Here is a 14,999-nt window from a genome sequence, read left to right as displayed (position 1 = left end):
CAGCTTAGCCGGGCACAGAGTCGGTCGTCAAGACTGGTCATCTTCTCTGAGCAATCTGAGCGTTGCCATCGTGAAGCCAGCTCTCAGCCTGTTTTTTTCTTTTTTTTGTGTTCTGTGTTTTTAACCTTCTTTGCATTGCTTTTACACACTTCACTAAGTGTCTGATGATTTGTGTTTTGACTGTGATCTTTTTTAGTTATAGACTTAGGTTTATTGATTCTGATTTGGGCTCACTGGTTTCCTGAATCTGAGAATTTAAAGATTTTCATTCATTTGGGGAAATTCTGGCCACTGTCTCTTTGTACGATGTGGCTCCCCAGGGTCTTCTGGAGGGGGCCGCCAGCGCTTGCTGCAGATGCGGGCATGGCAGTGAGGGGTGGGGCATCAGGGTGCCTATAAGGGCTTTGGCCTGAGCCCTGGGCCAGGGTAGTGTTCTTTCCTCCATGTGGTGGATGATCAAGACTCCACTTGGGTTGATGCCCAATAGACCTCCAAGGGGGAGCTGGGTGATATGGGAGAGGGAAAGGAAAACACAACCCTTGCAGGCAGGAGGGGGCAGGCCTGTGACTGCAGTGAGCAGACAAGCTGTTTTCTGCCCACGCCCCTGCCGAGACCCCCCTCTATGGGCCAGGCAGTGGTCCTCAGACTCCAGTGCACATATGAATCACATGCAGAGCCTGTTAGCCAGTCTCCCTGCCCCATCTCCAGAGACTGCCACGGCGGGTAAAGGAGGGTGCCTGTGAACCTGCATGTGCGGTGCGATGCTGATGCTGCAGACCACAGGACCACACTCTCGAGGAAGACCACCGGGCTGCAGAGGGGAGCAGGCTGCTGGTGGCCCGAGGGCTGAGGGCTGTGACGGTCATCACAGACGAGACGGAAACGTTTGCCCGTGTGCCCTCCCCTCTGTAGCCCTACTTGCTCATTGCCTGGTCCCGTCTTCCCCAGGGGACATAGGGGCCCTAGGAACTGGTGCCACACTCAGGTTGCTGTGAGCCTGCCCCTCTCCTGGGCACCCAGGAGTCAGCACAACGCTGCACCAGAAGGAAGGCATGTTTAACCGATGGAGTTTAATGTACTCATGACACAAACATGGACAGGGTTGGGGGCGGCGGTGTCCAAGCACAGATGGGGATGGCCTGGGACCCCCACCCACCAGGGACAAACACTGATGTGGCTGAGTGACAGCATCATGTGGCACGGGCTGGCCCTGAGAAGGCGTCTCTATTCAAAGCTCCAGACCAGGAGCCTCCAGTCGAAGTGCCAGGCGCTGGGAGGGTGAACCGGTGTCAGCCTCACTGGGGAGGAGGGTGAGGAAGGGGAAGCCTGTCCTCGCTAAGTGCTGCCTGAGAGCTTCAGGACGGGGGAGGGAGGCACAGACAGCGAGGATCACGTACACAGCGACAGCTGGAGACAAAATCTAGGAATGCTCGATAAACCCACAGCGTTCAACAGAATGGCAACACGACGGCGGCCCTGCCAGCCTGGCCAGAGAGCGGTCTGGGCAGTGCTTCCCACTCTTTCTGTGACCGGGAGCTGAACAGCACAGAAGGCTGTATTTGACTTCTGGAGGGAAAGATGCCTTTCCTTCCCCCTAAACTGACTCAGGGACTGAGAGACAAGACCTCTTGAAGATGAGCCTCTTCTGGGAAAAGGGGACTTGGGAGGTGAGCGTGGCGGTGGCAGAGCAGGTGCACCTGGGTAGAGCCTGGAGGGGCGCCAGGGTCCAGGGGAGCCCCTCCCTCCAGCAGGCTGGGCAGGTGCTTCCACCGGGAGCCCCCGTGCTGGGAGCGTGGGCCACCACGGCCACTCACTGGGTCCGGAGCTGGTAATCTAGAAAGAGGGAGGGGGGTGTCCATTGTCTGCTCTGACCCTGGAGGAGGGGCTGCCCCACCTGCCCTGACCCTGGGGTTGCTCCCTGAGCACCACCCTGGACCAGGGGCCTTTCAAGCAATCCCCACCTGCCCCAAGGGCGGGTCGCACGTACCTCCGTTCTGAGTGATATAACGAACCCACGGTAAGGCCTGGTAGCCACTCTTCTCGATGATCTTCAGGTAACGCACCTGCGGCACAGGCATCAGAGCCCTAAGCATGCACACGCCACCCCGCTCCTGGCTGCCCACTGAGTCATTCCTCCTGGGGCTGGGCTGAGACCAAGAGGGCGAGGGAGAGGGCGAAGCACCTTAGTCTGTATCACACTCAGGCTGAGGGAGGGTGGAGATGCTTCTAGAAGGTGTGGCAAGAGCCAGATGTGCACTCGCAGGCACGACACTCTAGCAGATTCCTAGAGAAGGGGTCAATCCCAGGGTTTTCTGCCCCATCCATGGCTTCCGTGGAGGTGCCCAGGAAAATGGGCCCCACAGTGGCAAGTGTGTGGACATTAGTTTTGGGGGCTGAATGCATCTCTGAGCTTGGAGCACAGGTCAGGTCTGCGTAGACCACTGCGGGCCTCTTTCCATCAGGGCCAGGCTGCCCATGGAGATGGGCAGGGCGGGGGAGCAGCTCGGAGTGCTGGGACAAGTCAGCTAGCACCCTTTGCTAACTGGCTGCACTGGTGTCTGTCACCTTCAACCCTCTGAGCCTAGACTGGTGCCTGGCCCATGAGAGGCCCCGCTGGGCCTGTCCATGTCTGCTCCGGGGCCCCGGCAGCCCTGGTCGCACGTGCCTGGATGCCAGAGGTAGTGAAGTAGGGGATCTCGAACTTGACGCTGATCGGGGGCTTGCCCTCCTTGTCCTCTGCCTCCACGCTGGGCAGGCCGAAGTGGGCCCGCATCAGGTATTCCTTGCCGCCCTACGGGAGCAGACCACAGAGGAGATGGTCAGGCGGAGGCCCTGGCAGGTCCATCCAACAGCCGCCCCTGGAGAATGCCAGGCTGTGGGCCTGGCCAACGAGTCCCTTCCTGCACGGTCTGTGGCCGCCCAGGGCCTCGGCTACTGCAACACACTCACACTTACCTTATCCTCTAAGCCTCCTGGGCTGCCCACACCAGCCCCGCTGGAGAAAATTCATCCTCTAATTCTGAGGATGAAGAGGAACTGCTACAAGTTCCCAGGCACAGAAGCCTAGTTGCGTCAAGGAAAAGAAGAACACTAGGCCTTGGGGAGGAAGAAGGGAGAGGAAGAGCAAGCGCTGGCACGGGGCGTCAGGGCTGCCTGGGACCGATGAGCTGGCCCTAGGTCTTGCCCTGGAAGGGAAAGGCTCTGGCCCTGGAAGCTGACTCCAGAGACGGGACTTGTAGCGGGGGAAGGAACGGCTTTCCTGCTGGTGCAGTGGTAAAGCATCCACCTGCCAATGCAGGAGATGCTGGTTCAATCCCTGGTCAGGAAGATCCCCTGGAGAAGGAAATGGCCACCTACTCCAGTATTCTTGCCTGGGAAATCCCATGGACAGGGGAGGCTGGCAGGCTACGGTCCACGGGGTCGCAAAGAATCGGACACGACTGAGTGACTGAACTCTCAGCCATGAGGGGTCAGGAGTCCTGGCCTGGTTGTCCCAGTGCCTGGTGAGTAACACAGAACTGCAGGGAGCAGCAGGAAATGCAGCTCTCGTCACACCAGGACACGGAGGGTTTTGATCCTCAGGCCTTTGGCAACAGGAGTCACTGCTGACCAGGGCTGCCTCTGCATGGCCTTGGCTGAGCAGCGCAGAGCTCTGCCTCCCCAGTGCTGTGCTCACCCTCCCCTTTCAGGGATGAAGTGAGTGGTCAGGATCTGCTCATCAGTGCAGGCGTGTGGACTCTGCCTGACTTGGTGCTGTGTGCTCAGTGAAGATTCTGGGACAACAAGGGGAGAATAATGCAGTCTCAGCAATGGTCAAAGCAGGGCTTCCCTGGTGGCTCAGTGGTAAAGAGTCTGCTTGCCAATGCAGGAGACAGAATCGATCACTGATCTGGGAAGATCCCACAGGCTGTGGAGCAACTAAGCCCAGCTCCACAACTGACGAACCTGTGCTCTGCAGCCTAGGAACCACAACTACTGAGCCCACACACCCCAGAGCCCATGCTCCACGGCAAGAGGAACCACCGCAATGGGAAGCCCGAGCACCAAACTGGAGAGTGGCCCCCGCTCCTGTTTACCGAAACTGGAGAGAAGTCCATGCCGCAGCGAAGACCAGCACAGCCCAAATAAATAAAATTATATTAAACACAGACAAACAGGCAGCAAAGGAAGAAAACCAGCTCCATCAGTCTGTGCATGAAACAGTAACCAGACCAAAACCCTAAGCTTTAGAAAAACTAAGTAGAAAATGAAAGCAAAAGAATGCGTAGAGGTAGGCCCTCCCTGGTGGGTGGCAGAAGTCTGTAAGCCTACCTTGTGTCAATCAGGTCCATGTAAATGGGTTTAATTTCCTCTATTAATGAGACTTGGAGACTGGCTCACAGACGAAAACCCAACTCTACACTGTAAAAGCAGACTCAGAAAGACGAAACCAGTAGAAAGAAAGGGTGAAGGCATGCCGGCCAAAGTCAAACAAAGCAGAGCAGGGCTGGGCTTCCCTGCGGTCCAGTGGTTAAGAATCTGCCGACCAATGCAGGGGGCACAGATCTGATCCCTGTTGGGGAAGATCTCACATGCCGCAAGGCAACTGAGCCCGTGTGCCACAACCACTGAGCCCACATTCTACAGCCTGCGAGCTGCAACTCAACTACAGAGGCCTGTGCACCCGAGAGCCTGTGCTCTGCAACAGGACAGAAGCCCCTGCAGTGAGAAGCCTATTCACGGCAACTAGAGGGCAGCCTTCGCTCACCATAATTAGAGAAAGTCCATGCATAGCAATGAAGACCCAGCGCAACCAAAAATTTTTTAAAAAATGATTAAAAAAAAAAAAGGCAGAGCAGGACTGCTGCCACAGGGGAGAATTAAGGGCAAAGAATTCCAGGTGCAGAGGACAATTTTCACAGCCCAAAAGGCTGCTGTCCTACAAATCCACAGGGAAGACACAAGAGTTATGAGTGGCTATGCACCAAGTAACACGGCAGCAACTTCTGTTAAGCAGACGCTACGAGAGACGAAACAGGAACCAGAGGAGCTAGAGGAAGGCAGAGCGACCCAGCTCCCTGTGTGGCATCATAGCAGACCTCACGGTGCTCGTGTCAAGGTCTCTACCCCAGTTACAGAGGCCTTATCTTCTCAAGTACATATGGGATATTCACAAACTTTGACCCTACATTAACACACAGTGAATACTTCAATAAAGCTTATAAGCAGAATAACACGAATAACCTTCTCTGACCTCAATGCACCAAACTCAAAGTGAAGATAAAATGGAAAAGAAAAGGCCCTTTGACCAGAAAAACAGAAAACAAACAAGACGAAAAAAAAACTCATTTGATTACAGAATTTCTAGATAATAGTATCAAATATTACATACCCGTTCTATGGGTTATATAGCTAAGGCAGGCTTCAGAAGAATATCTGTGGCTTAAATATTTATATCAATACAAATTTTAAAAGAAAATAATAGAATTTTAAAAACTTGAAAATCAGGACAAAGGATGAAGAAATTAAAGACTTGTAAAACTGAAAAATATGACAAACAAACTAAAAAGGGAATCTGGAAAAAAAACAGATAAACCACTAGGTCACCTTATCAAGGAAAAGAAGTAACAAAAATGCAGAACAAGGTATAACAAGGGAGAAGTCACTGTCGTAAGCGAAGGGGAGAAAGAGCCCCCTTTCTACAGCTCTGTGCAGGCAAATCTGAAAACCTGGTTAGGATGGATAATTTTGTAGGAAAATACAAATTTACCCAAACTGACTCCAACAGAAATAGAAACTCGAAATGGCCTAATTTCCACAGATGAGCAGAGATACAGATGGCCACACACAGCCAAATCTATCAATCCTCTCAAGGCCAGATGATCTCAAGGCCACTTTAAAGCTGTTCTGCAGCATGGAAGAGGGAGACAAAAAAAAACAACAACTATGAAACAGGTACAATATTGATACCTGTTGAGATAGAGGTACCAAAAAAAAAGTCAATCTCAGTCATGAATCTCAATGTAAAAATACTACGTACAATGTTCACCAACAAAGTTAATGGCACATCAAAGAGAAGACATATCATGAGCAACTGGAGTCTGCCAGAATGCAAGGATGGTTCAAGATCCATCCTGTGTTGATATCTGAACTGACAGACACTGCAGAGGCATTTGGCTAAATTTGTTGCTGTTTTGTGCTAAAAACACAGCAAAGTAGAACTGGAATAAATTGCAGCCCAAAGCAGCAAGACACTGAAAAAGGGAAACCCTAGCAGTTCCGGTTGGAGGCAAAGCCAGGAGGTTGCTCTCCACCACCACTTACAGGCATGGAGACAGCAACAGAAGCAGGGAGATGCCAGGAGTCATAAGGTGCCCAAGAATAGGAGAGGAAAAAGGGTAACTGCAACTGCCGCAAACATATGAAAGAGTATCTAAGAACCCATGAGAATTGAAAAAAAAAACTACCACAATCAAAAAGATTACAAAGCAAAAACACTCCAGAGGCGAGGCTGAAAGACAAACACCAAACTAAGGAAAACCATTTGCAACTGCTATCAAAGAAAAAGTACTCCCCTCGCCCATGTGCAAACAGCTTTTGGAAACCAACAAGAAAGTGACCAAACTTGACAGAAAAGTGAGCAAAAGGACAGCTACTACAGTTTCCAGAGCAAGAAACACAAACGGCCCCGAGACAAAGAGAAAAGGCATTACGTCTTTTTACCATGAGGAATGTGCAGTCCGTGCAGCCTCATTCCTGCCTTCCAGTCCCTGGGCACTCTGCCCACAAACCCAGACTCAAGTGCTCCAAATCCTGAACACCAGCCAGGTGGCCACGCCAGCTTGTGGGTCAGGCAGCCAGGTGCTCTATGTTCCTGGAGCTGGTGCTGCTCTGGCCCCAAGGCAGGTAGTCTGCACCCCTGGAGGCAAGCTGAGTTCCAAACAGGAGTGGCAGGCAGAGAAAGAAGGGCAGCAGGAGGGTGGGGCGGGGGCGCTAACCTGACTCTGGAGACAGGTGGGTGCACACACAAGAGGAAGCTGGAGCACCTCCACCCCACCCTGCCCGTTCTCCACTCACCGTCCCTTCTGAGCCTCCCCGAAGTCCCAGGCGCGGATCCCAGCCCTGGGCCTGAGGGGCCCACAGCGGTCAGGCTGCCACACTGCGTGGGACCCAGGGAGCAGGCGGGTGTGGGTGGGGGTCAGGGGGGCGCCCTGCCGAGAGGGTGCTCACCGGGAACGACTTGATGGACCACACGATCTCACTGTTCTCGGGCACCCACTTGACGCTCCCCACTGTCGTCTTGAACTTGGGTGAGTCGGCATCGTTGGGCACAGGGATGTGGATTTCCACATTGTTGGCTGTTGATCGCCGCTTGAACTGGCTCTTGGCCTGGAGATGAGGCAGTGGGGCCAAGGGTGCAGAGGGTGAAAGTGAGACAGCCCAGCTCCTACCCAGCCTGCTCCCCAAGGGCCACAAACCCCTTAGCCTGGCCTGTGGGATTCCTCCAGCCTATCCTGCCCTCTGAGGTTTTCTTTAAGCTCAACTTTGGAAGGTCACCTCTGCCCGCCTGTCTCCTCAGCCTTTGGGGCTTCCCATCCTTCTCTGCGGTCCTGGCCTCTGGGGACAATGTCTGTATCACCCGGACTGGCCTGGGATGGATGAGGTCCCTGGGTGGCAGAAGTGTGCCACCTGGACACTTAGTCACAGCCTGCTTCCACAATGGCTGCACCTAGGACCTGGGCGGTGTCCTGTGTCCGAGGCCCACTCTCGGCGAGCTCACAGGGAAACAACATGGATGACAGCCACAGGTTCAGCCCCGGGGCAGGGGTCACAAGAGCCCCAGTGTGCCCCCAGTCCTGCATTAGGACCCTGTGTCAAAGGTGCTGGACAGGCCAGAGATTCCGGAAGGCCCGGGCCAGGCGGGGCCGCCACGTCCCCCTCTTACGCCCTGTACATCCGGCTGACGCTGCGTGCAGGACGCACACGCACCTTGATCATGTACTCGATGCGGCTGTGGGAATGCTTTTCAATCACGGACTCGATCCAGATCAAGGGCTTGACCTGTAGGGGAGACGGAACACAGCGTTCTCGCCTAGTCGTTTTACAAAGCTCCCTTTCACAGAGGGGAAATAGGGCAAGCGACCACTGGGCCTGGTGTGAGCCCAGCACCAGGGGCTCTTGGGAGAAGCCAAGCCGGTGCCAGGATGGGTCAGAACGAGAGAGAATGCAGAAAGCATCACAGAGGACGCTCCGGGGTGCTGCTGGGGAAAGGGGACAGTGGTGCCAAGGGGCTGCCCCACCGAAGTTCGGAGCCTCATGTTGACAAGCAGGCTCCTTGCAGCCCGGGCTGCCCCTGGGGCGCTGTGCCTGTCCCACAGGTCACTTCACAGACCCGAGACTCACCATGGAAGAGGCGGCTCCCACCCAGCAGGGAAAAGGGGTGCTGCCGGGGCATGGTGGGGGTGGGAGCCTGGGGCCCAGGCGCTGGCGACTGTGCACTCACGTGTGTGTTGAGACGGTAGGACATGAGCTCGAACTCGCCATCAGGCGGGATGAAGGAGATGGTGCGGTCATTCTCAAAGCGCGAGAGCCGCACGCACTGGTGGAACTTCACGTCCTCGAGCTCCACGGACTTGCTTTTGCCACCTGCAGGGAGCGGGGATGTGAGGGCGTGACAGGCAGATGCCAGGTCCCCCAGGCCACTCTCTCAGCAACGGTGCCCTGCTGTCTGGGGCCCAGCCTTGCAGACCAGAGCTGCTTCCAAATCTGTGAGATTGTCCTGGGCCCCGAACACCAAGGTGGCCGGTTCTTGAAATAGCCATCCCCACCTTTCTTCACCCCCAGGAAGCCCCATCACATCCCAACACCGGGCTGAGGGCAGAGCTGGTGGGCCAGTTCACTCTGAGCCCCCAGCCTGGGGTGCAGCCTGGGACGTGTTTGCTGAATGACGAACAGACCCCACTGGGCGTGCTCAGGGATGATTCGGGGTCCCCTGAGGGCCCTGGGCCTGTCGTCCCTGGGATCCCATCTCAGTTTCTCAGCCCAGAGAGGCTGATGGTGGAGCCCAGTCCTGGGAGGGGAGCTGCTCTGCTGCGTGGATGTCTGAGAGGCCCTCACGAGCACTACTGCTGATGTAACTATGACAACCTTCCTGTGGGTGGGAGGGGAGGCTGGAGGTCAAGCTTGGGAACACCAGAGCCCCAGCAGCCCTGGGCTTCTGAGGCCACCCCGGCTGCCACACCACAAAACGTTAAACCCAGGCCAGGGAGGGTGAGCTCGAGCCGCTGTGTGTGGTTTCTGCACAGCTCAGCCCCAATGCCAGGGGTGAGGACAGAAACTGGGCCCAGGAGGAGAGGAGCCCTGCAGTCCCTGAAGGAGGGCGGGGCTGAGGACCTTCTGTGTGACCATCGAGGTGCCCATCTGCACCTCTGGCCTGAGAGGCGACAAGGGGACTGGACTGGAGGATTTTTCACTCCCCCATGTCCTCCAGACCCAGGCGTTAGCTGACTAGTTTTCACCGTTGTAAACAATGCAACAATGTTTCTGAGGCAATATGCCTAAGGTGAACTTGTTGACCACTCAAGCGGACGCTCCCAGGTCTGGGCAGGGTACTCACGGCCTGTGTTGTCGAAGAGGACCTTGTCGTTGAGGCCTAGGCGCAGCTCGGGCATGCCAGACAGGAAGACGCGCATCTTGATGGAGCCTACGATCTCACTGCGCAGGACGTTCCCGTTGGCACTGACCTGGGGGGTGGGGGGGCCGGGGGTGAGGGGAGGCCCCGCGCCTGCGGCCACTGTCCCCCACCACGCTGTGTGACCCTCCCGGCCTCTCCCACTCTCCCTGCTCTCTGTGCCCTGAGCTGAGGAGGCAGTGTCAGGGCAGACCCCGAAGGCAGACACCCGCAGGCCCCGCCCTCTGGGTCCCAGGCCACAGCAGGCTCCTCCCACTCGGATGGGCCAGCTGATGCTGCGCCCGCAATCCCTCTGAGGGCTGACCCCTCTGAGGTGCCCCTAGGGTGCCCAGGGCAGACCTGGTGGCTGGAGGCTGTGTGCTTGGCTGGCCTGGGCAGGGATTCTATCAGTGTCTGCTCATCTACTGGGCTCTGTGAGGTTTTCTCAGAGCAGGGTGGACTCACTTTCCGGAAATCTATTTCTTCATGTGAGGCCAGGTGAGGCTACTTTATGCTCTAGGTGAGCCTAGGGCTTGTTGAAGATGGAGCTGCCTGGGTCCTGCTCCCAGGGCTGCTCTGAGGTCTGGTGCAAAGTCACAATTACACTTAAGCAAATACAATCCCAGCTCTAACACTGCCTGGGCAGTTCCTCCTTGACTGGGCAGGGCTGTGACTCGGGCGACTTTTAACTCCTGTGCAGACTGGAAGGCATCTGAGAGTGCAACTGAACATCACAGCACATAGGAAACAGCCTTGTGGGCACAGTTGGGGAAAGAAAGTGTGGGATGAATGAAGACGGCACACAAAAGGGAAACATACACCACCGTATGTAACATCGACAGCCGGTGGGAATTTGCTGCATGACGCAGGGAGCACAACCCAGTGCTCTGTGACAACCTAGAGGCGTGGGACGGGGAGGGCGGTGGGAGGGAGGCTTGAGAGAGAGGGGACAGATGAATTCCTACGGCTGATCTACAGGTATGCACATGCATGCAGAAACCACCACAATATTGTAAATCAACTATCCTTCAGTCAAAAATACATACATCTTTATAAATAAATAAAATAAAAATCACAGCAGGATGACGGGGAAACCCGGGGGCTGTCTTGAGGGAGCTGGGCTGCTGCAGCACGTCTCCACGGCCCCATTTTAGAGATGAGGACACTGAGGCACGGAGCAGCTGGCAGAGGTTCTGGGGCTGCAGCCCGGCCCACCACCCCACAGTGCCATTCTGTGAGGATGCCACATCCACACCGGCAAGCAAAACAAACTCAGAGACCTGAGCCTAGGGGCCACTCCTTGGAGGCCCGGACTTCCTGATTTCTGCGGAGAAGCAGGAAAATCTGTTCAGTCTTTAACTCAAATATCTGGAAGTGCTGTGGGCAGGCATGGAAGACCTTTACCTCTGAAGGAAGTGACTCAGAAAAAGGCACAAAACAGCATGGAAGGCCCTTCCACCTCCTGTCACTCACCGTGCTCTGACCTCGCTGGCCTCTCGCTGACCTTGCTTCAGCAGGCAGCGCGTGACCTGACCCCCATGTGCCTGCCCGTCCACCTCCATCCACACCCTGGTGAGGGGTCAGGTCGGGCTGCTCACTGCGGGGTCCAGCATGAGGATGGTGCCTGGGGCAGCGCGTACTCGTGAGTCCATGCAGACACGGCCCCTCGCCCCTGAGCTCTGGGTAGCTGGCACGCCCACTGCCTTACTCTGCGGGTTCTCAGTGCTCCCCACAACTGCCCTTAGTTCTCCTTCTCTGGGGGGCTATCCCCCCTGGGGGAGGGGAGCTGGGCAGCCCTCTAGAGCTGAACAATGGCAAAGGAGGCTTGGGAAGTGGAGACAAAAGCCATGCAGCCTTTAAGGCCAATGCTGGCCGTGACAGGAGGCCCAAAGCCGGCGCCATCCCAGGGCAGGCGTGGAGGAGATGAGTGTGAGCATACGGCTGCTAATTATACCCGTAGAACCAGATTTTCAGAATCTGGAGGCCAGTGTTGATTTTGGAGGCCGCCAGCTCTGCAGTCAGACTCAGGAAGGTGTGCTCTAACCTGCCTGGGACGTCCACACTGCCTCGTGCTGCCCCTTGTATGAGAGGACAGGGCTCCCTGGACAGTGCTGTGTGTGCGGACACAGGGGCCGGGGCAGCCCTGAATTCCCAGTGCTCTCCTGGGCAGCTGCTTACAGACTACTCCTGGGATTTGCTTCTTCACCTCAGGACACCCGAGAACACGTCTGGGCTCAGTAAACGATCCAGATGGAGGTCCTCAGGCAGGAGGGGAACACAGTGAGCCACTGTCACCTCACGGCTTGGAAAATAAGATGGCAGACACATTTACAGTCAGTCCACTGGAACAGCTGTTTAGAAAGTGCTCTCACTCAGAAACTCCATGCCTGGGCACTCAGCCCTCCAGAGATCCTGCCCAGGTAAGGGCGATGCCCAAACACACATGAGGATGAGCAATCATGCTCATTTCTGCACTGGCTGGAACAGCCAAAAATGGGCAAACCTAAGGAGCCCATGTGATGGGTTTGGCCCAGTCTGCCCTGGTTTGCCCAGGTACTGGGAGTGGGGTCTTCTGTGTGGAGACAGGCCGGCTGCAGGTGAGATGGAACTGGTTCCCATCACCTGTTCTCTGACACCGACCACAGCTATAAAATCTGGGTGGGGGTTTCCCTGATGGTTCAGTGGTAAAGACTCCACCTGCCAATGCAGGAGACGCAGGTCTGACCCTTGACCTAGGAAGATCCCATGCAACTAAGCCCATATGCCACAACTGCTGAGCCAGTGCTCTAGAGCCTGGGACTGTGACTGCTGAAGCCCACGCACCCTGGAGCCTGTGCCCCATGACGAGAAGCCACTGCAGTGAGACGCCTGTACGCTGCAACTGGAGAAAAGCCCAAGCATTAACAAAGACACCGCACATTAATTAATTCAATAAAATCAGCAACAACAAAAAACCGGGGCAGAATGCATGGGCAACTATTGGGAGACCAAAAAGGTGGATCCAGAAGAGCTGGCCGAATGAGCAGTGTCTCCCACCTGCCACAATGTGAGAGTGCAGCAGAAGCCTGGAAGTGGAAATGAGCAGTGGGGTGTAGCCAGAGCTTGCAGAAGCCTCTAGTTCTGACTCCAGGGCCAGAAGGGGAACTCCTGCTGCTCGGAGGGAATATGGGAATCCCCCGTTTCTCCTTCTTTTCAGTTTTCTCACGGCTGTCTGAGGCCCAGGAAACTGAGCTGCTTTTCCAGGGGTGGGGGTGGTAAACCTAGGATTCCAGCCCCAGTGCAGACCAGCATAAGAGTGGAGATCTAGAGCCCTAAGTTTTTGTCTACAGATCCAAAAAAGGAAGCCCCAGGCAGCCAGAGAGCACAGGTATACAGCAGACAGTGAAAGGTTCAGGAAAGCAACCTCAGGAAGTTGTTTATGTCTCCAGACCTCTCTAGAACCAGGTGTGCACAGACAAGATCCTACGGCCAAAGGCCTTGAGAACCAAACTGTTCCCAGGCCCGATGAAATGCTGGGCACTGCATATTTGGAACAGATGCAAATAGCAAAGGGCACAAAGGCTTTGAAAACTGAACTGATACTCATGGCTCATAGACTGGGGGATGAAACTTATGGCCTGAACCTAACCAGGTCAATTGTCAGCTAAAACAAACCAAAAAAAAATCAACATTTTCTGTATAATTTAAATAAGACCTAGAATCCTACCCCAAGATATAACCTAAAATTACGTAGCATAAAAAGAACCATGAGAATTTCAGCTCACATGAAAATACAATCAATAGACACCAATACTGACACGGATGTTGTGATTCTATGAAGAAGACTTTAAACCGCTTGGGAAAAATCACAAATACTCTTACAACAAATGTCAAACTGGAAAGTCTCAGGAAAGAAATAAGACTATAGGGAGAAGGATCAAATGGAAACCTTAGATCTGAAAAATACAGTAACAAACTAAAAGCTCACTGGATGGGCTCAAGAGCAGAATGGAGATAACACAGTAGGAAAAGGGTCAGTGAACTTGAAAGCTGATCAACAGGAATTATCCAATCTAAGCAACAGAAAGAAAGATGGAGCAGAATGAACAGAGGCTCAGAGACCTGGGAGACAATCATAAAAGCTCTAACATTTATGTTACTGGGGTCCAGAAGGAAGCAAGAGTGAAACAGTAAAAGCATATTTGAAGAAATTATGAATGAAAACATCCCAAGTTTGGTGGAATACATAAACTTGCAGATCCAAGGAGCTGAACAAAACCCAAACAGCAAGAACTCAAAACTATCCATACTGAGACACATCATAAACTATCTGCTGTAAACTAAAGGCAAAGGAAAAATCTGAGAAGCACCCAGAGAAAAACTGCACATTATTATTACCTATAGGGGAACACTGATGTGAGTGACTGTGGATTTTCATCAGAAATCATTGAGCCCAGGAGGAAGTGGTACAACATTTTTAAGGTACTAAAGGAGAACTGTCAACCCAGAATTTGATATCTAGTGACAGTATCCTTCTGGAAAGAAGGTGAAATAAAGACATTCTCAGATGAAGGAAAACCAAGGGAATTTTGTAGCCTGTTGCCCTGTTCTGAAAGAACTGCTACAAGAAGCATTTTAGACAGAAGTAAAACTGTACCAGAAGGAAACCTGGAAAATTAGGAGTGAAGGGAGAGCAACACAAACAGTAAATACCTGGGAAAATATGGTAGAGAGTCTTCTTTTCCCCCTCAGTTCTTTAAAGTATGCTTGGTAATTGAAAGCAAAAATATTTAACACTGACTAATATGTTTTTCAGTATAGAGACATAATTATATAGGACAACTCTACAATGGGGTAGTAAAGTTTCTAAATTTCAAATGAAGTTGTAAAATATTAACTCTAAATAAATGATAAGAAAGTATATATTTTATAGCAACCACTAAAAAATATATACAAAGAAAAAATGATAGAGTGAAGAAACAAAACAGAACATGACAAGTGTTCAAGTTTAATTGGTATTTACAGAACACTCTATCCAAAAAGGGCAGAATATACATTTTTTTCAAATGTACATGGACATTCACCAAGACAGATCATATTCTGGATCATTAATCTTAACAAACTTTAAAGAACTGGCAGTAATATAAACTATATTCTCAGACAATAACAATTAAATTAAAAGTCAATGACAAGATAACAGAAAAATCTGTAAACATTTAGAAATTAAACAATACACTTTCATTAGGTAATTCATGGGTCAATGGAAGTCTCAAGGAAAATGTGAAAAGATTTTCAACAAAAATGAAAACACAACGTTATCAGTGTAGAATACAGCGAAAGCAGTGCTTAGAGAGAAATTTATAGCATTAAA

The 14,999-nt window shown here is 53.0% G+C and overlaps 1 protein-coding gene across 2 annotated transcripts in view; it reads right to left on the bottom strand.

Moving 5' to 3' along the window:
• The window catches only part of AP1M1 (adaptor related protein complex 1 subunit mu 1), a 39,187-nt gene that overhangs the window by 8,978 nt on the left and 15,210 nt on the right, over window positions 1-14,999 (bottom strand). The window contains exons 6-12 of one of the 2 annotated variants that reach the window (XR_005721139.1): window positions 9,596-9,722; window positions 8,483-8,625; window positions 7,969-8,040; window positions 7,210-7,368; window positions 2,666-2,791; window positions 1,988-2,063; window positions 1,153-1,833 (exon numbers count right to left, since the gene is read on the bottom strand). Coding sequence is in view for 1 of the 2 variants with exons in the window: in XM_040241049.1 (XP_040096983.1) it covers window positions 1,811-1,833; window positions 1,988-2,063; window positions 2,666-2,791; window positions 7,210-7,368; window positions 7,969-8,040; window positions 8,483-8,625; window positions 9,596-9,722 (726 nt within the window). In the remaining variant the exon portion in view is untranslated. Of the gene's footprint in view, window positions 1-1,050; window positions 1,834-1,987; window positions 2,064-2,665; window positions 2,792-7,209; window positions 7,369-7,968; window positions 8,041-8,482; window positions 8,626-9,595; window positions 9,723-14,999 lie in introns of those variants that run through there. The other variant, XM_040241049.1, reaches the window with a different exon arrangement.

This window comes from Oryx dammah, unplaced genomic scaffold (assembly GCF_014754425.2).
Source record: "Oryx dammah isolate SB20612 unplaced genomic scaffold, SCBI_Odam_1.1 HiC_scaffold_5, whole genome shotgun sequence".
In the NCBI taxonomy this organism is placed as follows: domain Eukaryota; kingdom Metazoa; phylum Chordata; class Mammalia; order Artiodactyla; family Bovidae; genus Oryx; species Oryx dammah.
Note: the sequence above shows the minus strand (reverse complement) of the source record. Positions and strands in the feature narration are given on the sequence as shown.